Source organism: Camelina sativa, chromosome 2 (genome assembly GCF_030686135.1).
Source record: "Camelina sativa cultivar CO46 ecotype springtype chromosome 2, ASM3068613v1".
Taxonomy (NCBI): domain Eukaryota; kingdom Viridiplantae; phylum Streptophyta; class Magnoliopsida; order Brassicales; family Brassicaceae; genus Camelina; species Camelina sativa.
The window spans coordinates 1,057,693-1,082,189 of NC_141881.1; the positions used below are offsets into that span (position 1 = coordinate 1,057,693).

The 24,497-nt window shown below is 32.9% G+C and overlaps 5 protein-coding genes and 1 pseudogene across 7 annotated transcripts; 3 read left to right on the plus strand and 3 right to left on the minus strand.

Moving 5' to 3' along the window:
• Positions 1 to 1,865: 1,865 nt before the first annotated feature.
• LOC104712954 (conserved oligomeric Golgi complex subunit 4) lies at positions 1,866 to 6,120 on the minus strand. The gene is made up of 2 exons (XM_010429969.3): positions 2,831 to 6,120; positions 1,866 to 2,611 (listed from the first exon to the last, which is right to left on the minus strand). Exons 1-2 carry the CDS (start codon positions 4,430 to 4,432, stop codon positions 1,982 to 1,984), a joined length of 2,232 nt encoding a protein of 743 aa, XP_010428271.1. The 5' UTR covers positions 4,433 to 6,120; the 3' UTR covers positions 1,866 to 1,981.
• On the minus strand, positions 4,526 to 6,041 carry LOC104712947 (pentatricopeptide repeat-containing protein At4g01400, mitochondrial). The gene has a single exon (XM_010429956.3). The coding sequence runs from the start codon at positions 6,039 to 6,041 to the stop codon at positions 4,611 to 4,613; it is 1,431 nt and encodes a 476-aa protein (XP_010428258.2). The 3' UTR covers positions 4,526 to 4,610.
• Positions 6,121 to 7,038: 918 nt separating the features above from the next.
• Positions 7,039 to 8,249, plus strand: LOC104712964 (NDR1/HIN1-like protein 12 pseudogene; annotated as a pseudogene). Its single transcript, XR_015574973.1, has one exon. The product of XR_015574973.1 is annotated as an NDR1/HIN1-like protein 12 pseudogene (transcript).
• A 763-nt stretch (positions 8,250 to 9,012) lies between these two features.
• Positions 9,013 to 10,671, minus strand: LOC104712975 (calcineurin B-like protein 5). The gene is made up of 8 exons (XM_010429990.2): positions 10,565 to 10,671; positions 10,302 to 10,384; positions 10,138 to 10,197; positions 9,926 to 10,034; positions 9,771 to 9,823; positions 9,550 to 9,630; positions 9,354 to 9,466; positions 9,013 to 9,109 (listed from the first exon to the last, which is right to left on the minus strand). Exons 1-8 carry the CDS (start codon positions 10,638 to 10,640, stop codon positions 9,073 to 9,075), a joined length of 612 nt encoding a protein of 203 aa, XP_010428292.1. The 5' UTR covers positions 10,641 to 10,671; the 3' UTR covers positions 9,013 to 9,072.
• A 3,665-nt stretch (positions 10,672 to 14,336) lies between these two features.
• Positions 14,337 to 17,236, plus strand: LOC104712983 (WAT1-related protein At4g01430-like). Its single transcript, XM_010430003.3, has 6 exons — positions 14,337 to 14,714; positions 15,375 to 15,437; positions 15,627 to 15,743; positions 15,871 to 16,291; positions 16,458 to 16,609; positions 16,727 to 17,236. Exons 1-6 carry the CDS (start codon positions 14,536 to 14,538, stop codon positions 16,890 to 16,892), a joined length of 1,098 nt encoding a protein of 365 aa, XP_010428305.1. The 5' UTR covers positions 14,337 to 14,535; the 3' UTR covers positions 16,893 to 17,236.
• A 3,772-nt stretch (positions 17,237 to 21,008) lies between these two features.
• Positions 21,009 to 23,585, plus strand: LOC104712994 (WAT1-related protein At4g01440-like). Of its 2 annotated transcripts, XM_087479134.1 has the most exons (7): positions 21,009 to 21,300; positions 21,436 to 21,498; positions 21,953 to 22,069; positions 22,144 to 22,543; positions 22,624 to 22,775; positions 22,854 to 23,007; positions 23,390 to 23,585. In XM_087479134.1, the coding sequence occupies exons 1-7, from the start codon at positions 21,116 to 21,118 to the stop codon at positions 23,399 to 23,401; spliced, it is 1,083 nt and encodes a 360-aa protein (XP_087335260.1). In that variant the 5' UTR covers positions 21,009 to 21,115; the 3' UTR covers positions 23,402 to 23,585. The 2 variants fall into 2 exon arrangements, with proteins under 2 accessions (XP_087335260.1, XP_087335254.1); XM_087479128.1 differs by lacking the exon at positions 23,390 to 23,585 and having other exon boundaries at positions 22,854 to 23,155.
• Positions 23,586 to 24,497: the final 912 nt, after the last annotated feature.

A 24,497-nucleotide genomic window follows, 5' to 3' on the forward strand; every position in this document is an offset into this window, starting at 1 on the left:
ACAGTGCAATTTTTCAAAGTATGTCTCCCCTCTCTCTTCCCTTCAGTGCTTAAAAAAAAAGAATAAAAGATGAGATGATTTTGATCAGTTTAGAGAGGTAGGTAAATTACCTGTGACCTTATTATTCTACTCTTGAGTCAAATGATCACACAAAGCTTGGAAGCGAGGGGTAGGTAAATTACCGATGACCCCGGTATTCGCTTACACCTTTGATATAAAAAAAAAGTAGAACTAAAAAAAATGGAAGTGAGAAAAGGGAGAGGAAAGGAGATGTAAGAAGAATGTTTTGGCCTGAAGAGAGTCCATATGCCACTGATGAATACACCCAAGGTAAGAACTCACCTGTACTTGCTTTAATTTATTTAATGAGATGACAACAGAGATTTCAGAGATTCCAAAGGATTATGGGATTTGAGTAAGGAATGTTGATGCTTATCATGGTTGAGTATAAGAAGTAAGTTCTTGAGTCAGGTAAATGAAGAGTGCGTATAAGAATAATCTGCAATTGAGTGAGTTCCCTGTTTTCAAACCATTTAATATAATTGTTAAAGGCAAACGGAGATAAGCTTACAAAGACGATGCAATGGATAGGACACAAAACTCAGCGGTTATTCTCTACTGTATTATAACATAACACTCAAATTTCTTTTATTAATTCAACCATTTAAGATCATATTTAATTAGTGTGTAACATTTTTGTAATATTTTTTTTTATAAAATTATATAATAATTGAATTTTCTCATTTTTTGTTGTCAAATTAATATTCTTATGAACCAAAGGCGATGCAATGGATATGACAACAAGCTCGGTTATTCTATATTATATTGCAATTTAACATTTAAAGTTCTTTTATTATTCCGACAATCTAAAATCGAGCATATGAGTGAAAGTATCAATCAATAATTGCGTGCATGTTATAGCTATGTTGGTTTTCATGAACTGCACACATATTAAGAGAAAAGAGGCAATAGTTTTAGTCTTGGATTTTGCTAAGAATAAGTTGTTTGCTATTCTACGAAAAGATTTTGAATAATTATTCAGTTGAAGAAAGTAAAGAAGCAGACAAAGAAGAGGAAGAAGAAGGTTATAACAAAAACAGCGGACGGTAGAAGTAAACGATGATAACTACCATACAAAATTGATAATAAAGATAACGAAAAATAATATAAAGAGTAAGTGAAAAAAAAAACACAAAGACATAAGTGGTGACGTTCAATTGAATATGAGAAAATAATAATTGATTCATGATTCTTTGATTAGATTTGATTCTTAAACAAAACTGATATTTATAATTTTTATGCTTGTGTATTTGAAATAAATTTTTGCCTTAATCGTAATTAACCTTATAAATGATATTTTTATAATTATTAAGAGAGAAAACACTTGTTGAACCAAACTGATTTTTATAATTATTTACCAACATTATTAAACACAACTGATATTTATAATTATTAAGAGAGAGAATTTTTTTTTTGAAAATTAGTAATTATTTAAAATATTTTTTTAGTCTAATATTAAAATTATATTTTTACCCTTACTAAAAAATTTAGACAATTGTAATAAGATCAATAGCATGACAATGTAAATTTTTACAAGTTTTATATTTGTTGTACTTCTCAATCAATATAGTAAGATTTATAATTGAAGCAAATACATATGACTTAACATCAATTATATTAACTGATGTTATAATTAACTAGTAGAATATGCGATGAACTGATGATGATGGAGATATTTATAATCCCTGCTTCTCCCTCCCAAAGAGATTTTGTAACTAAAACTCTAATTAATTTCCTTGCGTCCATTCTTGTAGCTGATCGTTTTTAATGGAGATATGTTCGTTTTCGCTAAATTGAAAATCCGATTTTGTTTTTACAAAAATGTTTTCAATCATTTTAAATACTTGTTGAACCAATCAGATTATATAAAAATTTTTGGTTTTTAAGTAAATTGTAAATGAAATAAACAAAAGAAGTAACATCACAACTTGAGAGCAGCAATTGATTCGGGTTTAAACTCGACCCGGAGACCCAAAACCCGTCTAACCTCAGCTGGTGTGAGTCTCCAAGTCATGGGTCCTGAGTTCTCTCCCCAAAAGTCCAAAATCTCTGATACCTTTTCCAAGTTCAGTATCGTCGCCATCTGAGTTAATCGAGCAAACTTATCTCTCACTGTTCTCTGAGTCATGCCCGAGAAATGACTAACCAAAGCCCTTGTGTCTCTGTCAAGCTGAAGCCCGCCAAGTTGGCTAAACCGTTTTTGCATCATTATGACTTCGAGTCTCTTGACTATGAAATCGATTATGAGATGCAGAAACGAGTCGTAGTTGTTGGATGTCATCAGTGGTTGGAGCCAAGCGGCGTTTGTTTCGACCGAGTGGAGAAGTCTTTGCACCCACGGGTCATTCACCTCGTTCTCTGCGTACTCAGTTTCTGTTAACTCGTAGCTTATGGTAGCTACGGTGTCTAGAACCGGACGGATTCTTGGTGTTACGGTTGCTACGAGCTGTTCCATGCCTGAGTTGAGTAATTGCTTGAACGAGTTGCTTAACTCGCCTAACTCAGATAGACATGATTTAATCCTCTCTCGATCTGTTGGTGCAGGAAACACCTGTGATTCGGACACGAGACAAAGAAAGTGAGACACATATGCCTAACATTATCAAGAGTGCAAGTCAAAATTCACGGAACTGGTTTCGCAGGTCAAAGGCTTATTAACATGTTTTTCATGGGATTAACAGAGCCTAAATTACCTCTAAGCAAGCATCATTCTAGTCTATGAGATCCTTTAATTTCCTAATTGACTAAATCACCAAGTATGAGTACTAACCTCAGTACATTGCTCCTCAATTTCATGTTTTAGTTTGAGAATGTATTCGAAGCTCACGTCCATATTGTTCAAAGCAGTTGCAATCTCAGTCCCGGTGTTTTCCACACCGATACCACCCAAGAACAACCTAGCACCAAGGTTAGGCTCTCTAATTTTCTGTTGTAAAGCTTCATGGTAATCATTTCCCAACAAGCTACCGGCATTGCTCAACACAGCAACCACAGAACTGATGTTTGACGTTGAAATAGATCTCCTCAGGCAACTCTGCAAAACATAGAACACGTCGTCCACCATTGAAGTGGTAAGGCTGTCGGGTACATGCTCATCGATCCTTATAGCTTTCCTCACGTTCTCAACCATAAAGAACCCTTCTAGTACCACATAGTATTCAGTCACATCCCGGATCACTTTGCTAAAATTCCCATTTCTAAATGCCTTTGTAGCCCTTGGCAACAACTCAGGATCTACTGACGTCAAAGACTTGATTTTTGACACCATGAACTCGGTATAATCCTCACCCAACTGCATCAGGGACAGTATCTCGTCCACATAGAGCTCAACTTCCCTCGGGTCTGGTCCTTCAGACGCACCACCAGCGAGAAGATTCAGATTGGGAGAATTGTTGATATCAGACGCCAATCCAGCTAAATTCCTAAAGTCCATGTACTTCTTCAAGATGGACGAACCTCTTGAATCACATTCCTCTTGCAATTCACAGATGGCATAAACAACACCATCCTCTCCACAAAGACCCCTCAAGATCTCATCGTTTTCTGCTATAGCCATGACAATGTCCTTAAACAAATTGGTTAAGCACCCAACGAAATTAACCTGTCCGACGAGTCCTCCTCCTTCTTGCTCCATGAGCTCCACCACATTTTCGTATTCCATCCTCCCTCTCATCGCAATGACATCTTTCAAGTAACGAACGTAAATCGGTAGACCTTCTTCCTCCATTCCCAGTGGAGAGTACAGTCTCACGAATCTCAAAATTGTAGGATGATCTCTCTGGTTAATCGCCGCTGTGAGCTTCTTATTCACAATACCTTCAAGCTGCTTCTTCGAAGCAAGAAGCTGCTCTCTCTGATCAGAACCAGACGAATCCTTGTACTGCGAATCGATCTGGAGAAACCTCTGTACGAACTTCGCAGCGGACTCGTAATCCTCCGATTCCAAAGCCGTCTTCACGCCTTCGATGCAGTTCCCTCGCTCGACAATCGCGTCTATGCGGGAAAGAGTAACATTCACACGAGACTGAGCGAGATCGAGCTCTCGCACCTTCCCACTGACCTGATCCGCCAGATCACAAGTCGATCGAACATTTCCAAACATGTGATCCGCATCCGCTTTCACGATATCAAGAATCTCCGCGGATCTCTGTAGCTGAACGAGACTCCGATCCAGCTCCGTACGCTGCGATAGAAGCGCGTCGAGATCTGAGTCTAGGCTTCGCTGGTAAGCGATACATTCGTGAAGAAGTCGCGTCATCGCGCCAACGTCAGTGAGTGATCGTACATACTCCAACGCTTCCGGTGTTCCGAATTTAACGGTGGAGGAATCCACCGTCTCCGCCGCCGTATCGTCTTGCTCGATCTCCGGCATTTTATGATTTTCTGAGTAATCGGCGAGACTCAGATCTGATCACTTAGCGAAAACAAAATAAAAAAAAAATTTGAAGTCCCTTTGAATCTGATATGAAGCAAAATGGACTTAGTAAACTCATGTTAAAGCCCAAGTCAGGCCCAATAACGAACACCACGAGACTTTCTTTCGTTCTACATCAGCTCAGGAACCTATAAAAATGTCTCTTCCTCTCTCTAACATTTTTGCGTTTCATTTGTAGCTTACTAGAGAGGTAAGATCCTAATCCGACACCCGCATCGACGATTCTGGTATCACCGCCTCCTATCTCTTCTTTAGTAGCATCTTCAAGAAAGTGTTTGATCTTCTCCGACTCATCTTCTTTACAGATTAATGGAATTATCATCCCCCAAGTGTCTGAATGCAATGTTTCTCCGTTCTTAATCACAACCTCTACAACATCACAAGCTTCTTCGACTTTCCCGGAGCTGCAAAACCCTTTTACCAAACTATTCGAAATCGAAAAATGAGGAGAAAACCCTTTCGATATCATCTCTATGAGATACTTGTTCCCTTCATCATACATCCCTTGATCACAGAGTCCTCCAATCAATGTCCTATACGAAATCAGATTAGGCGCGCAGCAGCCGTTACCAGACATATCATCAAGAACTTTCCTAGCATCCATAGCACGACCTTCTCTACAAAAGCCGAGAATCATCGTGTTGTAATGAACAATATCGGGATTACAACCTTTTAACTTCATCCTACATAGAAGCTTATAAGCCTCTCTAAGCTGCGTCTTCCTACACAAACTGTTCAACAATGTTGTGTAACTCAACCTATCAGGCACGAAACCTTTATTCAACATATCTTCCAATAATTCCATAGCACCATTCACTTGTCCTTTCCTAGAAAACCCTTGTATCAGAATCTTATAAGACTCCACATCAGGGACAACATCTCTCTCAAGCATTTTACCAAACAGTTGGTATGCAATGCTCAAATCATCATTCAAACAAAAAGCGTGCATCAAAATGTTGTAACTTCTCGTGTTAGGCATCACTCCGTGAAGACGCGAACTCTTGAATAGCTCAAACGCTTTCCGAAGGTAACCCCTATGATGGCTTACGAGAACCTCTAGGATCCGATTCAGATGTCTTGGCTGCGGCGTGAAATTGAACTCCAACATTTTGTAAAACGTACTTAAAACTTTCTCCGGTAACTTCGCTTCTGCGTAGACTTTGATCAGATATGTGAAGAGTTCTCCGGTCACTGGGTATCCACTCGATCTGTGCTTGGCGAGAACATCGTCGATGAGACTGAAGTATCGAGAACGGCCGAGTTTGAGGATGAGGATGAGATGAGAAGATTGAGAATGGCGAAAATTAGGCTGCTGTGAAGCGTAATCGAAAATCTCTTTGGCGAGGAGAGGATCCGATTGCGAAGCTATGAGCTTTTGTACCCGAGTCGGAGATCCGATTGGAGATTTAGGGTTCCGATTCGATACCATCGGCTCTCGAGCTTCGTGTTCAGTTGAAGAAGATAATAGAAAACGTGAAAACGTCAACGACGGAGGAGTCAGGTAGCGAGCAGCGGCGGAGCAGTCGTAGATCGGCCGGCGAAGCATTTGGTCGGGGTTTTTTAATAAATCGGCCGTTAGAAATGAGAGATGATGATTCAGTCTAGCAGAAATCGAAGATTTAGGCAAAAATTATGCAAGCCCAATTAATAATGGGCTTTAATAATTGACTCACATTTATTAATGGGGGGTTAATATAGGCCCAATAAAGAAAGAGAAGGTAGTAGCAGCAGCAGACTCTAGGACTTATCTCTGTCGGTGACTATGTCGGTGCGGTGCCTCGGTTAGTGTCTTTTAATTTATATGTGATAATTTTGTATTTTGGATGTTTACTAACAAAAAAAAAAGTAAAAACAATATACTATACGTTTTATGTACCGTATTTTGTTTTTAATTATATGGAATTGTTGAGGAATATTGTTGGAGATGTGGACACACAAAAAAAAAAAAAAGCCTGTTGTACTTTTGTAAACCTACCTATGAAATATTTTTTCAAATCTTGTGGTACCCAATTCATTTACTGTACCTTCGATAGATAGATGTAGTTAATGACTTTATTCTAAACTACAGTTGATAAAAATAATTGTGAGGTATGGTAGCTTCATTGGGAAAATTACTTAGCTCCAATAACATACTAAAACTCATAGCCACAGCAACCGAACGAAAATACAAATAATATGGCACGCAATGCAACATTACATACCTTTCACAAACCGCAACCTTATTATAGTATAGTTTTTTTACATTCTGATTAACACATGGACAAAAAAGTTATAGTTATCACATTGCACAAATACCATAGTAGTCACCAAAAAAGTCAATCGTATAAATAGTATGTACTGTGTAGTAGCCACATAGATTCATTCACATTTAAATAAATAAAAATTGATTCATCAGATCCGTCACGTGAACGGTTGCACCGAGATTTGGATTCTTTCGAAAGTACTTCTTTCTGTATCAATATATTATCAAAACCTTAATGTAAACAGTAAACCAAATCCCATAAATCTTACTTAACCAGATCAAATTTTACGGCTCCTTTACAAAAATAGATTAGCATCTTAAAAGTAACACGAACACATAATTACGACTCCAAGCTTTCTAAGTTATAAACAATTAATAAAATGTACTCTAGAAGAGTGTTCTTTATTAACTTACAAAAAGAAAAAAGAAAAAGAAACAAATCAAGACAAAAGCTTACATCTACTTATCTTCTTCTCTTCCTGCAACTTAGTGAAGTCTCTTCAGTCTTCACCAAACTCTAAATCCTCTGATTCTCGTATATCTATATATATACGCAAAAACCTATACATACACAAACACATATATATAGCCATGGGAGAAGGAGAAGCAAAAGCAGAGCATGCAGCAGCCAAAGCAGAACACAAAAATGCTCCCTCCGCTTCTTCCACGCCGGAATCTTACTCAAAAGAAGGCGGAGGGGGTGGCGGACACGCTCGCCGTGCAATCTGCGGTGCGATCTTCACCATCCTCGTCTTACTAGGTATCATCGCTTTGATCCTCTGGCTCGTCTACCGTCCACACAAACCACGTCTCACCGTCGTCGGAGCCGCCATCTACGACCTCAACTTCACGGCGCCGCCGTTGATCACAACCTCTGTTCAGTTCAGCGTTTTGGCGAGAAACCCTAACCGGAGAGTCGCCATTTACTACGACAAGCTCTCCATGTACGTGACGTACAAAAATCAGATCATAACGCCGCCGCTTCCGCTTCCTCCGTTGCGTTTGGGACATAAATCTACGGTGGTGATAGCTCCGGTGATGGGCGGTAACGGTGTACCGGTTTCGCCGGAGGTGGCTAACGGTTTGAAGAGTGATGAAGCTTACGGCGTCGTTTTGATGAGGGTGGTGGTTTTAGGGAGGCTACGTTGGAAAGCTGGTGCGATTAAGACTGGACGGTATGGATTTTATGCCACGTGTGATGTGTGGTTGAGATTTACTCGATCTTCTAACGGACAAGTTCCTCTTCTCGCTCCTTCAACTTGTAAAGTTGATGTCTAAAAGTTTAGTTTTATCTTATAAATGTGTTTTATTTCTATTAATCATTGTGTGTTTTTTTTGTTTAAGTTTGAAATGTTGTTAAGAGAAATTAGAATTATGTAATCTTTTTTTTTTTTCTTTTTTTGCTTCTAAAATGTTAGTGTTTGAGTCTCGTCGTCGTCTCGACTAAACTGTTGAGTCTGGTGTAATAATAATAAAATCAATAGGCATAAGCCAGAAATTATAATTACAGTATTTATAACTCTAATTATGATATTTATTTTTGTTATTAGATCTGTGGATATAATTAATTAATGACATTTGACAATACAAAATGTGTTGTCGGTAATAACGTATCTTGGCATATGGTGAGTTCATCGACAACAGCTCATCGTGTTGGTCAGACATATGGCATCTTCATGCAGTATCTCACTCATTTGGTTTTATCATTTTAGTCATATATATATATAATAAAATATAACAATTCGTCTTATGTTTTGCAATCTTCCTATTCAATGATATTTTTGATTTTAATTTTGTTACGAGTCTTCCGAAAATAAGTTAAAACTTTATTATATTGTGCTTCACAATTTCAATGTTTTTGAATGAGCGTTCGTTTTAAAAAGTAACTGTTCTTCTCAAGCCCATCTTTTATAGTTATCGTGAATTTGATGAATTAATATTATTCAAAATTTAGATTGTTAATTGTTATGTCACGTCCATTTTTTCTCTTTCTTTTTGGCAACTTATGACATGTTCAAATCTCTGCGTTCCCATTTTCCTCGAGTGTCCACAAGTTTGTTCTTTTTATTGGGACCCTCTTTTTCTTTTCTTTTTTTCAAAACTCCTTTTGTCTTCACGACCCGATCTCTGATTTTACCTTTCCATATCACATCTTTAGTTTTGTGGTTAAAAAACCAATGACCTTTTTTTGTTTTTTTTTTTTTAAGTTTAACATGTTTATACGATATAACCTTCTTTTTTCCTTTTTTTTTCTTCTAAATAACCTATGTGATTATTGAATTAAAATATTTCTTAATTAAAGAATTTATAACGCGTTGAACACGCTAAATCTTATTTACCGGAAAAAGGTTGGGAAATTCCTTGGTATGTCCCTGAAAAAGAAAAGGGAAAAAAGTATGAATAAATATCTTAGATTTCAAATAAATTACCTTTAAAAAGAACAAACAAACAAAATACTGAAAAATATATAAGATTATGTATGCAATTTATGAATACACACACACGTATAGAAGCTGGTTCTTGAAAGATGCATTACAAATATTGTGAATATGGTTCATCTTTTCCTAAACTATATTTTTTGTTGCATATTCAGGAAAAACCAAGCAAATGAATTACTTCAAGAAAGGGATGGTCATGTTCTTGAGCGTCAGAGGATAGGCGGCCACAAAAGTCTCCCATTCTTCCAAGTCTATTTTTCCATCTTTTTTCCAATCCGCCTCTTCAAATGTCTTCCTTTGCCATAATATAAGTCAAGTAAATAACTAAAAATGTTAAATCGGCCACACACAAACCTAAGCGTTACATTACCTACCTTTGACACGATGGAGTCAATGATACTCTCGGATAGCATAAGTTCTGATTCTTCTAGAACGTCTATTATCATCTGTTTCACCTATAATTTTCCCCAAGTCGAAGAAAAACGTCAAATATAATTTATCATGAGTTAATCAAATTACCTTCTTCCTTTTTTTTTTTATCAACAATCAAATTACCTTATACTTGTTGTTGTTTTTTTAAACGAATATTGCTTACCTCTTCCGGTTCGATGAATCCAGTCTGACGAGTATCGTACAATCGAAATGCAACTGTTTATGTGATCAGATTACTTAATTCTGTGGTTGTAATCAATATATAACAATGAACTTTTAAAGAAAAATTCTAATATGGAATATATGAATAAAACATACATATGGCTTTATCTCTGTGGGATGAGTTTGGATGAAAAATGTTGAGAGAGTGTACAAACTCTCCAAAATCTATAGTCCCATCGTTTCTCATATCGAATAATCCGAATATCTGCATATTTCATATTAGATTTTTAGAATGAAATTGAATACTTTTACGTATGAACAAGGTCTTAAGTTTATATTAGTATATAATATCTCATTAGAAAATTTACCCGCTCTGCTGAAAGACTGCGCCGCTTGGTATCCTTGATCAAGATATATTGAAATTTTTCCTGAATTAAAAGCCAACCAAATCGACATTACACGAGCACACCTTTTCTGTAATTAGTATAAAAATCTTCACGTTGTGTTAATAATATTTAGTTTGGATTCAAACTTTTGTCAAAAGATTGTCGTTGCTGAGACACGAAGTTAGTTTCTTGAACATTTCATGCAAAACTTCAACCTCAGCCTCGCTAACTGCAAACCCAAAACAGTTAAGAAGATGTTATTATACTCTATACAAACTCATGCAATAGTATTATCGTTCCATGCACTATATATATAGTAACTACACATATGTCGTGTATATATATATAATTAAGTGGATATATAGAGTCGAGAGTGGTAGATAATTGAGTAGACATTACTTAGACTTACAAAAGGTTTGAGAAGCAAGAAGGGAAATATCTTCATGCCTTGTTCCTCCTAATTGCTTGCTGCAAACACATCCCATTTTACTATATCAATATAAATCTCCAACATACGGCTCTATAGATTTGTGTGTCCTATATATATGAGCATGTAAGCTGCGAAATTGTGGAATATTATTCTATTCCTGACCGAACAAATTCGAAAGTGGAAGGGTTCATACCTTCCAGGCTTAGGAAGCTGGAGACAAATGGTATAATTTGTATAAGAATTTGATACTAATTCTTTCTCTACGTACGTGATGCTATATATTATATTCCTTTTCTATGGTTTATATTTTTTTTGCTGTTTCAATTTTTTTTGTTGTTACTGAGTATTGTTGTTTCAATTAATGACCAAAAAAAGGTTGATCAGTGGTAAGGTTATACTCTTCTATACAAAAAAAAAAAAAAAAAAAAACGTTAACAATATTTTTTTGGGTGGGTGATTCATAATTTCATATTATTTCATTATCAAACTGTACCAGATCTCCAACTTATATCTCAGTCTCCAAGTATTTTCTTATAACAAAACACACTCATGAAACAGACCATGTCCCCGATCCTTGTCATGATGATTGATCACTCTTCTAAAAAGTAGTCGATTTACCATGCTCTCAGACTTATTTCGACTAGGATCGTCGAACATCATCCCAGAACATAGTTGACCGACCACAAAAACGCACTAATACGAAGGAAGATGACTATCCCAACTATGAATAGAAACTTTAATTCTTGATTAGGATAACATTAAAAAAAAATTGCTGAAGCGATAGATTATACTCGAACGGCTTTAGCTCGACCGCATGCCGTACCGTTTAGATCCGTAAATGGTCCAGTGCAGCCTCTGTACTTGCGAGCGAGTAATGTCAACGACCCACTAGCTAGTCTATTCTTCTTTTGTTTAGTCTTTTTTTTTTCTTACGTTGTTTACTTTTATTTTTGTTGGTTACTGACTTAACAACTTTGTGGTGATTCGTCACTCTCATTACACTATTTTATTTGTATCTTTGGGCATAACCGTATTAGTTCTTACTAAAAGAAAATTATTAGGGTTTTACCTAGATATGGTGGGATGAAAGCATTATTAGAATTTAGGTGTCAGTAGTTAACCAACTTCTCTCTCTCATCAATACCAATATCTATTTTCAGTATTTCCTCCAATAATTTTAATCGTAGCGTAGTGTTCATATTTTATTTTTATTTTCATCATAGACACGTTGCAACCGACGTAGAGTAAAAACTGTTTTGAGTATGAAACAGTTTTGCGATTGCTAGCCCCATTTATTCACTCTTCATAACAGAATGAATATTCTCCAATGTAGTTTGCGTGTTGCAAATTGAATGTTACAGGTTGTCTATTTGGGACTCAATTTGTCTCTTATACATATCTAGTAGAATATATGTCATTAGTATACAACTTCAATATCGCAAGCATATAGCTATTGGAAACGTACGTAGATCAATCCAGAGTTGTTATGCTTTGTTTTTGCTGTTCTAATAATTACAGAATATTTTTTTTAATTTATATTAAATTTGGTCATGATTTATGGAAAAAAATAATATTAAAGGATGTCTTTTTTTTTTTTTGTCAACCATTAGGCCACAATTGGCCGGTCTATTAGTCAAATTCCTACATTCGTAGAAGCCGGGACTCGATCCCAGGTGTGATGGTGCCTTTGACAAATGGACTTACCTCCTGCCACTGCACTAATGTCACTTCACATTAAAGGATGTCTTTTTATAAGGAATTAGTGGAAAATGTAGAGAAATATATCAACTGGTTAGTAAAATCCGATTATATATGATTTAGAAGGTAAACCGGTTTAGATTTGATTTTACCATTGGTTTACAACTTTTTACATATATTCAATAGGAACATTACTAGTTTACTACAATTAAACTTTATAAATCTAAAATATTCTAAATTTGAAACTGACGAAATAGCTAAGAGATCTTCTATAACACATACCACTGCCATGGACTTTAGACCAGTTTGAAAACTGGAATTAACGAGGCAAATGATTTGCATCGAAAGTAGTAGCATGTCTTTTATCCGTTGAATGACAAATGATTTGTAGATAATCATTTTATTCCTTTTTCCAACAGGTTCAGACGTACGTGGAATTTGTGTAACTTTTGTCTAGTTTTTGGTCTTGTTGTAGACACATCAGTATCAAATAACTCATCAAAAACGAAATGGAAATAACAATATAAACTTGCCGTAGTGGAATTTTCAACCTTTACATATATCTTTTTGATCACACTTTATGATACCTCTTTCGATGTTAAATAAAGCTTGACTGAAACCCAACAAAATAAATATGAAGCTTGACACGCAATATATAACATGATTTGTTAACATAAATTCGCCAATGGACATGGAACATGGATACTGTAATGATAAATAACAGAACGTTAGGTTCTAAAAAAACAATAATAAGTGAATAAATAGTCCAATAGTTTGTTGACGTTATTAATTATCATAACCAAATTCGGTCTGTTATCACGATGGGCTAATTAGGAGTAACTAGAGGTTTTGGTTTACTGTACAATTATATTATTTGATTAGCTGATCAAAAATAACGTACTTATGCAATTTAAAAAAGAAAAGAAAAGTGGATTAAGGTAAGTAAAGAAAATGTGAAGTAGATGACACGAACATATGTGAGAAGCAAAGTGCGTGTCTCGCATTACGGAAAATGCTAAAATTTGTTTTTCACCAAATAATCGTTTATTACCCCCCAAGGAATTTAGACAAACATAAGAAGCAAACAATGTTTGTGTATGGAGTATATCGATTAACTTTTCTTGTATTTTTAAAACGTATAGCTACATTGATTAAGTCATACCAAATTATGGTTTTAATTTAGACACAACAATAGTCATTAACTTGTTTAGTAGAAATAATCGAAATGAAGCTACATACTTACATTTCAATTGTTTTTAGTTTTTTTCATAGAAGTCTCTTAATTGCATTTTTTTTTTTTTTGAGAAATACCTTAAAATAATACTAAAACAAATTTTATGGACAAATATATCATACACTCCATAAATTTCCAAAATCGCACTATTTAACATACTACAATATTTAAAATTAATTTTTAGAAGTTTTCTTTAGTTTTGGGTTCTCAGTTTAATATTTAGAGTATAATTTTGAGGGATATGATTTAATATTTTATATTTAGAGTTCAATTTTAAAATATAATGCTATTTTTAGAATTTTAGAGATGTTGTGCTAGATTTGAAAAAGAAAAAAAACTTGTTTTGTGCCATTTAATTACAAGAATCTACCTTTTTTGCTAAGATATAATTGCATATTTTTAAGGTTATGTTTTTTTTAATAATGGCTTAATTATAGTGTAATTTTCACATAACAAACTATTCTGAAATAATTTCAAAAATGTGGCATTGACACGTAAATAATTTTTTTTACAGTTTATTAATTATTCTAACTCTTTAGATAACATATTTGAGATAGAGATATTTAGAAAATAGATAAAATGTGATAAAATGATTATTTTCTTAATCAATTTTGGGATATTAGGCTCAGACTAATTAGCTGTTTTAACTTTGTATGTTTCTTTAAAAGCACAACTTACTCACTTTTTGGGTTTCTTAGCTACATTGCATTCTGTGTACAACTGAGAGCTTGAATCCGGATTTGATTTAAAGTTTCCTTTGGAAAATGATCTACCACCACCAAACTATAATATCTTCGACATAATTTAAAAATCAAATTTATACTTTCAAATATTATTGATATTGAACTAAGGTAACAAGAAAAAGATATCCAATGTGGCAACCACCTCTAGAAGCTTTATTATAAATATAAGTAGATGTAAAGGCGTGTTGTTGCCAAACGCAAAGAAAAACATTCGACATTACAGAAAACAAAACTTATAAAAAATAAAAATAAATTGAGAGAGAGAGAGAAGGGTGATGAAGGAAGAACAATGGGCACCAGTGATAGTAATGTTAATATCAAGTGTTGCAATGGGATCAGTGAATGCTCTCGTTAAGAAAGTACTTGACGTTGGTGTTAACCATATGATCTTTGGTGCTTATAGAATGGCTATTTCTGCTCTAATCTTGGTTCCGTTTTCTTGTATCTGGGAGAGGTAAGAGCATTTTGATTCTTGTTCGGCTTCAAAACTCAGATTTGAAACTATCGTTAAAAGCAAATTTCTCTGGCTATGTATTTTTTAATAAAAAAATATATGTATATGATTCAATTTCAGACGTAAGTCGAAATGTTAACTAACTTTAAAATATTATATTTAGTTACCATTACAACAATAAAATATATGTTCTCATATATGTTTACCATTGTATGTTAAATTCTGAATAATCTTAATTCTTCTTAATCTCCATATATGATTTCTTTTATGCGTCAATATTTAAGTAAACAACCCATGAATTTAAACTTGTCGTCAATCTTACACTAGTAAACTAGTAATACGACATCTTTGTCATGTGCCATGAATTCGTCTGTTAAAGTCCGAACTAATCGAAATTAAGTTTGTAATGTTGGTATTTCCGTTGATTTATATATCACCACTTTTTTGTTTTTGAGACACGGTGATACTAAGCTGTAATATTACTGATATATAACCTCTCATATATGTATGTATATATGTATATTTATGTGTGTATATATCTATATACTGTGTGTGTATGCATGCATGTATATATGTATGTATGAATATAATAGTATAAGTTCTTATTATGTTGTATATATGTAAGTAATGAAGCTTGCTCTTTAAATGAGTTTGTTATAGGAAAACAAGACCAAAGCTAACGTTCATGCTTTTGGGCGAACACTTCATCAGCGGATTACTTGGGTTTGTCCTTTTCACTACTTGTTAATCTTGTATATATTACGCAATTTCCTCTGTTTTTGCTGATTTTATTCACTTTTAGAAAGGAGAGAAAAGGATATAAGTGTTTTCTAACACGTAATCTCTTATTAATTACAAGCTCTTTGTTTCGTTTATTTATTTTTTTTTTTTTTGGCCTTAAAAATAACGCAGGGCAAGTTTGATGCAATTTTTCTTTTTGCTTGGACTATCGTACACGTCAGCAACTGTTTCGATGGCTCTAGTTAGCATGTTACCTGCTATCACCTTTGCGTTAGCCCTTGTTTTCAGGTAACGCAAGTATGCAACTAATTTAATTACATTATTTACTCTTATAAAGACTCAAAAAAGCAAATTTAAAAAAAAAAATTTTATATCAAAATTTGTGTCGTACTTTTTTATATAAAAATATTTGCAGGATAGAGAATACCCAAAACCTGAAGAGCAAAGCAGGTGTGCTCAAAGTAATGGGAACCCTAATTTGCATAATGGGAGCAATGTTCTTGACATTTTACAAAGGCCCGGAGATATCAAACCATCATTCTCATCCAGGAATTCTTCAAAAGAACAAGAACACGTTACATAACGATGGTCACGACCAAACAAAGAACTGGCTTCTAGGCTGTCTTTATCTGATCATTGGAACAGTGTTGTTATCTCTATGGATGTTGTATCAAGGAAAATTATGCTTAAAATATCCTGGCAATAAATACTCAAGCACTTGTCTCATGTCAGTCTTCGCAGCATTTCAATGTGCCATTTTGAGTCTTTATAAGAGTAGAGAAGTCGAAGATTGGATCGTCGAAGATAAATTTGTCATTTTCATCATCCTTTACGCTGTAAGTCTTTTATTCTTTTTCTTTTAATTAGGTACATAAGCATAAAAGCCGAAAAATATTATGGAGTGTATAAGGTAAGCTTTAAAATACTGATGAAATGTTCGGTGAGGTTATTATGTTAAAAAAACACGATCGAGGAGTTGATGAATTGATGAAAAATAATCAGGGAATAGTGGGACAAGCGATGTCGACAGTTGTAACGTCATGGTCAATAAAAATGACAGGAGCAGTTTTCGTGTCAACATTCGCCCCCGTCAGTCTGGTTGCCGCTACGTTATTCGATTTCCTCATCTTACGCTCTCCTTTATACCTCGGCAGGTTTATTCTCAAATCATATCATATAATATACTCTACATATAATATAACCAAAGGTCGGTCCATGCATGCACTGATATCCTTATATTTACTTATTTGTGATGAAACAAAAATATGCAGCATACTTGGATCCGTAGTGACTATAACGGGTCTCTACGTGTTTCTTTGGGGAAAGAAGAGTGAGATAGATCAGTCTGTTTCGAAGACATTGACCACTTCCAGTGAGAACATTGAAAGCGAAGACCATGTGATAACAAATGATAAGGATACTAAATTGCCCGTTTGATGTGTGAGGGGAAGTTGCTATCACATAATCGTGATAAGTGTCATTGATCAGCTCTGAATTATAAGACTTTATTCACTCAAGGGTGTGACTCCAAGAAATTAAAGATAAACTCATTGTAACGGCTCGTTGGATTGATACGTTTGTTCGGATAAGAAAGAGGTTTAGCTCGAAATAGTTTTTGTCATTATGTTGCTTTTCTAAAGTGCCCATATATACTAGCTAGCTACAGTTTTAAGTTAAATTTTAATGTTTGGCACATTTTACTTAAATATGTAACCAAAGAAAAAAAAAAGAGTAAAAGCAGTAGAGATGCAACAATAATAGCTAAAGAATATCATTGTCTATTTGGGCATTGTTGGATCCCATATCTAACAATTTACTTTTTCAAAATTTAAAATTTAAAGACAAGAGATAATATGCATATGAATCTGTAGTAGCACAAAAAGAAAATCAGTTAAAATTTAAAAAGTAAATTATAATTAAAATGCCAATCAATAATTTACCACAAATTTCAAACACTATAAATAAAGCTTCCCTCCTTAACCGAACTGAACGGCCCGAAAATGTTGGGCCAGGGTTAGGCCGATGATTAGTACGTCCATTGCTCAATGATCACAGTTATAAACTTTCAAAATAGTAGATACGATCTAGCTAGCCTTAACGCTTAGCAATTACAGAGCCTTAACCACAGTCACACAATTACATGGTCGCACGACATTGATATGATCGTCGCCCACGTCGTAGTATTTATTTTGAATTTTGGTTTGTTGGCTTTGATCTGCAGTCTGATTCATAACCTTTCAATCTCAATCGATTTCAGTTTTTCTTTTAAATTTATTTAAGGATGCAAATTGTGTTTTCATTATCTTTTGATAAAAAGTCCCTTATCTTTCGAAGAAAACAAATTGGCGGACTAGGTATAGATCCTGATAGAAATAAAAGCTTTATCTCATTCTCACTTTATCTTTCCTTATTGCTTTCGAAAAAGAAGATTAAAGCCAACATACATATATCAATCAATGGGGAATTAAAAGAAACACATACACATGTATAAAGATTAAAAAAAAAATGAACATGAAAAGCAAAAAAAAGACAATTAGAATTTATAATGACAAACCAATAAACTAAAAATAACAAAAGCAAATTTGAGTCTAATTTAACCAACTGTAATATTCAATTAATATACATATCTAGCTACTTCTGTATTTATTGATATATAATTATATATATATATATAATAAAATATTACTCCCTCTGTTTCATATTAAGTGTTATTTTAGGATTTCTCACACATATTAAAAAAATCATTAAATTTTCTATTTTATCCCTGATCAATATATTATACAATTTTTTTCTATTGGTTAATACATTAAATTAGTAGGGATAAAATTGGAAAATTTACCAAACATTTATATTGAAAATACAAAATGACAATTATTTTGAAACAAAATTTTCAGTCTAAAATAAACACTTAATATGAAACAGAGGGAGTAGTTTTTAAACCTACTTAGACCTTGATTGGAAAAACATATGAAGAAGTTTTTTTAATTTTATCATCCAATCAACATTTATTAGGAGAGCATATAAGGGAGCATTTAGAAGCTGCATATGCTCTCATATGCTCTCTTCCTATATGCTCTCATTTGAAGCATTTTCCAAGCATTTTCCAAGTATTTTTCAAGCATTTAACTCTAAAATATTAATATATATTAAAATAATTTTAAATAATTAATTTATTTTGTAAAAATAGAAAATTATGATTTTATAAAAGATAAATTTATTTGTTATAAGATAATATATATGAGAAAGTACTTAATGTTATTATTTAAAATAATATAATAATTTATTTAATACATTAACATATTAATGTGGATATAACATTTATAATATATTTTAAAAAGTTATTGAAATTAAAAATGTAAATATAGATATAAACTTTTATAAAAAATTATAATATATATTAATTATTTGTAATTAATTTGTAACATTATAAATATATATAATTAAAAGTTATTAAATTACACATTTATATATAACAATTTATAAAATTTATTAAATGTAAAATATATTTTTAATAAATTATATAGCAATGAGTGATAATTAATTTTTTTAATGAAACACATTTAAATTATATTTTTTAATTAATATCATATATTAAATATAAATATAATATCTAATATTAATTAATACCCAAAAGTAATTAAATACTCATCCTCCCACATCGATTAATTTACCATAATCTATTCACCTAACGAAGGAGGAGTATCTTCAAACTGTTGAGTACCAAGAGCAATTGGCTTAACCAATGCATTCCAGGCCATAAGTGGTTGCGGAACATCAACAGTTTGAAGATAATCCTCCTTCGTTATGGAGTGATCGTCATCTTTTTCTATATGCTTAAAAAGCTTCACAAACTCTACATCAATATAGCTTATACTCAGATGAGAAACCAAGTCTCGAAATCCTTCCAAGTCTACTCGAGAATTGTCTTCCAGTTCCAGATGATATTGCTCGTAGAGTACTTTCCTGTTTTCATCATTCAGGTTTTTAGCAACATCACGTGGTTTAAAGGGGATTTGTCGTGAGGAACGTGTCATTTTTGGAGTATGGGAAAGATAGGGTTGATCAAAGGAGATCTGGAGAAAACAATTTTTTTTTGAAATTATGTTTAGGTGAATAGATTATGGTAAATTAATCAATGTGGGAGGATGGGTATTTAATTGCCTTTGGGTATTAATTAATATTAGATATTATATTTATATTTAATATATAATATTAATTAAAAATTATAATTTAAATGTGTTTCATTGAAAAATTAATTATCACTCATTGCTATATAATTTTTTAAAAATATATTTTACATTTAATAAATTTTATAAATTGTTATATATAAATGTGTAATTTAATAATTTTTAATTATATATATTTATAATATTACACATTAATTACAAATAATTATTATATATTATAATTTTTTGTAAAAGTTTATATCTATATTTACATTTTTAATTTCAATAACTTTTTAAAATATATAATATAACACATTAAACTAAAATAAAACAATAATATATATTATAAACATTATATCCACATTAATATGTTAATGTATTAAATAAATTATTATATTGTTTTAAATAATAACAGTAAGTACTTTCTCATATATATTAACAAATAAATTTATCTTTTATAAAATCATAATTTCTATTTTTACAAAATAAATTAATTATTAAAAATTATTTTAATATATATTAATATTTTAGATGTAAATGTTTGGAAAATGCTTCAAATGAAAGCATACGAGAGCATCTGCAGCTTCTAAATGCTCATTTATATGCTCTCCTAATAAATGTGATTGGATGATAAAATTAAAAAAACTTCTTTATATGTTTTTCCAATCAAAGCCTTAAAAACACGCTTTGAAGTTTTTTAATGAATATGCATTGGAAAAAATCAATTTTAGCCCAATCAAAATCAGTTTTAGCCCAAAATAAAAATGAAAAACAAAAAGCTCAAGTTTTTAATAGTTTCAAACGTGTACAATCACTAACAGAAAAACAGTGTCAATGTCAATGACAATGATTCTATACCACTTCACCACTATGGTTTAACAAGAAAATAAAATGTTATAATATCGTTCTTAAAATAACTAAGACTCTTTTAGTTAAGTTTTATGAATTTCCTAGTCAAATTTGTATGTTTTTTTATACAGTAATTTATTGAAAATTTTAGTAGTACAGATTTATAAGCAGAATAATTAAACTTAAGGGCGAACAAAGTCAGAAAATACTTACACCATTATAGTTTGTTCTGTTCCTATAGCTAATAGAATGGATTATATATACCGTTCCATTTTAGTAAAAATAATAACGTACTGCGTAAAGCATATAGGCCAGCGGAAACAATTAAGAGAAATATTTTTAAAATTCAATTATAATTAATGGCGACCATTGTCTACGTCAATGTCATATGTCTAATTCAGTGAAATTTGTGTGGCAATCTAAAGAGAAACATAAGATGGACTCATGTTTTTAATCTTACTTTAATTATAATCATTTAAATTATAAATTCGTAATATGATTTGTGAACAAAACCTCTATATATACCAGTTTCTTCCTTCAATCATTCATACGTACACCTTAGAGAAAAACGAAAGAGGTGAGGAACAAAAAAAAAAAAAGGAGAGGAGATCAGTTCTGAACGTAGCAGTCAATTTATAATTGATAATGGGTTACTGCGATGGCAAATGGACGCCGGTGATTATCATGGTTATCATTAATTCGGCGCTGGGTTTATGTAATGCTTTGGTTAAAAAGGTACTCGATGGTGGTGTTAACCATATGGTTATCGCAACATATCGTCTCGCTATCTCCACCTTATTTTTGGCACCATACGCATTTTTTTGGGAACGGTTAGTCTATTATATTCATTTGCTTATTTCTCTATACACTATTATTTTATTTTTGTTAAAGGTATAAATTTTTTCTTTATATGTATACTGTTTTGTATATTAATGATAAAAATTATTCATTGTGTGTGTTTTTAGGAGAACAAGACCGAAACTTACGCTCAACATCTTGGTTCAGCTTTTCTTCAGTGCTCTTGTTGGGTTCGTTCTTTCATTAATTTACGCTGAGAACTTTAAATTAATATCCCCTTTCATTAATTTACGCTGAGAACTTTATATTCTCTTGTTGCACTTGCAGTATAACAAGGGGATATACATATAGTCTAAATGAAGAAATAGGTTGATCATTTCAAAATTAAGAAAATAAACCACTTTATTATAGTTTTTGGGATTATTAGGAATTTATATAAGAGTTATATATGATTTAAGATTTTGGCTTTATGAGTTAGTGTTTAGCAAGGCTCTAAAAAGTTGGAGTTTAAAGTTTACGTATAGACTATTTGATGAATTTTGAAAAATATGAACTTTTACTTAATTTCATAAAATACTTAGGATAATTTTTTAGTATTGTAGTTGTAGTATCCTAATTATTTTTATTCTAATCAAGATATTATTTTTCTTATATTGAGCTAAATGTTATTTTAATATATTTTAGGGCAAGTTTGACTCAGTATTTCTTCCTACTGGGGCTATCATACACATCGGCTACGTTAGCATGTGCTTTTATTAGCATGACCCCTGCGATTACATTCGTTATGGCTCTAATATTCAGGTAAACTAAATGTCTAATAGTTTTTAAGTAACTTAACGAATTAAATTTAATATTTTCCATTTCTTTGGGTATAGGGTGGAGAATCTAAACATGAAAAGTAAAGCAGTTATGGGGATGGTGATGGGCACTTTGATATGCGTAGGAGGAGCTTTATTACTCACAACGTACAAAGGTGTTCCCTTGACAAAAAATGGAAAACTAGAAACTCATCAGTTGATGAACAATAAACCCGCAATGAAACCCGAGAATTGGTTAGTCGGATGCTTACTTCTCTTTGCGGGTAGTAGCTGTTTCGGGTCGTGGATGCTGATACAGTCCAAAGTGAATGAAAAGTACCCATGTCAATACTCGAGTACTGTCGTATTATCTTTTATTGGCACCATCCAATGCGCCCTTCTAAGCCTCATTAAATCTCGAGATATCGGGGCTTGGATCCTCACAGATAAACTCGACATCATCACCATTGTTTACGCAGTAAGATTTTTATTATTATTATAACATAAGATGGTCTTTTTTTCCATAAGTACTATGAACGTGTTACGTGTTAATAATAGGGAGCGGTAGCACAAGGAATATGTACGGTGGGAACGTCTTGGTGCATCAGAAAGAGAGGGCCAATCTTTACTTCTGTTTTTACTCCCGTGGGGCTTATATTCGCTACACTATTTGATTTCTCGATCCTTCATCGTCAAATTTGCCTTGGAAGGTACGTCAAAACAATATATATTAATAGAACATATGAATTTTTGAATGTGAATGTGAATGTTCTTCTTGATATATGTAGTGTTATCGGATCTGGGGTTGTAATCTTTGGACTATACATATTCTTGTTGGGAAAAGTCAGGCAAATGAAGGAAGAGTGTGCAAAGAGGTCACCTTCTCATTTAAATGAAAACGGAGGAGAAGATGATGAACAATACAAAAAGGGTCATCTTATTGTTCCAATGACTCCTTGATTTGATTATAGACTTCTTTTTTTCTTCACTTCATACATTATTTTATTATAATACCAATATTGACCGATAATTTACATGAACTAGTCCAACGGATCAGTAAACTAGTCCACATATTGCTTCTTTTCCTTAATTTTCTCGCACAATTTGCTTATTATTGTGTATCTTCGGCACCATAGTAGTATCTTAGTAAACCGCTTTCGTAGTAGACTAGTTAGATCGTCCACCTGATCAGCTATTTCCTGACCATTAATGTCACCGGAACGTTGGATTGGTAGAGCATGATCTCAACCACTCCAACAACGAGACCAACCGCACTCCGCACTTGGAACAAAAATGTAGAAGTCACTGCTTGAGCAGTCCGTAGCTAATGTACTAATGATGACATTCTTACATTTCCCTTTTGTGGAGCATGTATTAGTTTTTAATAGTTAACATAGATTATTCCTTTTTAACTAAAAAAAACACTGATCATTCCTCTGGTGTTCAGTATATTTTAATACAAAATTATACGAATGTGTATGTTACATTACATAACGGATTAACTTTTTATTTTTGTTGCAGTAATCGGATCTATGGTGGTCGTGACGGTTTACTTTATAGTTTATACAGATGATAGTAAAATAATAAAGTTACCTTTAAATATATGGGCCCTATAAATGTTACAAAGGCCATCTCTATTGGTAACTAATATGGACTCCTTAATCTACTTCCTCGAAACCTCTTGTTTATAGATAAATGATCTTATAGTTGTTTGCAGTGAAGAGATTTCTAGCAAAGATAGATTCTAGCTCAAATAGTCAAATGAGCTTTATTTAGTTAAAATAAAAGAGGAAAAACGAAAATTAATTTACAATCACTAAGAAGTAAGAACACTCCAATTGTTTTCTTATAAGATGAAATTAAAGGGAGATATAGATTATAGAGGTTTCACTTTCGGCAACTCTAGATACTATATGTTCATTACACTCATATATATATATATGAATCTCTTGCTAGAAACCTGGTTACATGGGCTTATATCTTGTACTTGTTTGTCTCATAATGTTGGGCTTGAGATGTTTGGTTAATATGCAATGCTAGATTTTACTTTTGAAAGGCTTCATTTGGATATAGTACGGTATATATACACACATTTAGGGATGAAAATGACGGAACTTTTCCTTTGAATTCTGCCAGAATTGTCATCATGTATGTTGTGGTTGGAGTAGGAAAGTTAATTTGAAGATCTTATCAAAGTATCAGATCTTAATGTGCGGAGTTGTCATCCGATCCTCTTGTTCCAAAAACTGAAGCTACGTGAGATAGAGATGATTAACCTTAGTGTAGACCAGATCATACAAAAAACCACAATTAGCGAACTTGTAGGGGTCACGAAATTATACCATAAGCTTGCTAACATGCCATTCGGCCTATTAACAATATTGAAAAGACGGCTAGGATGCATAGACAAGAGTGTTGCATAGACAAGATAG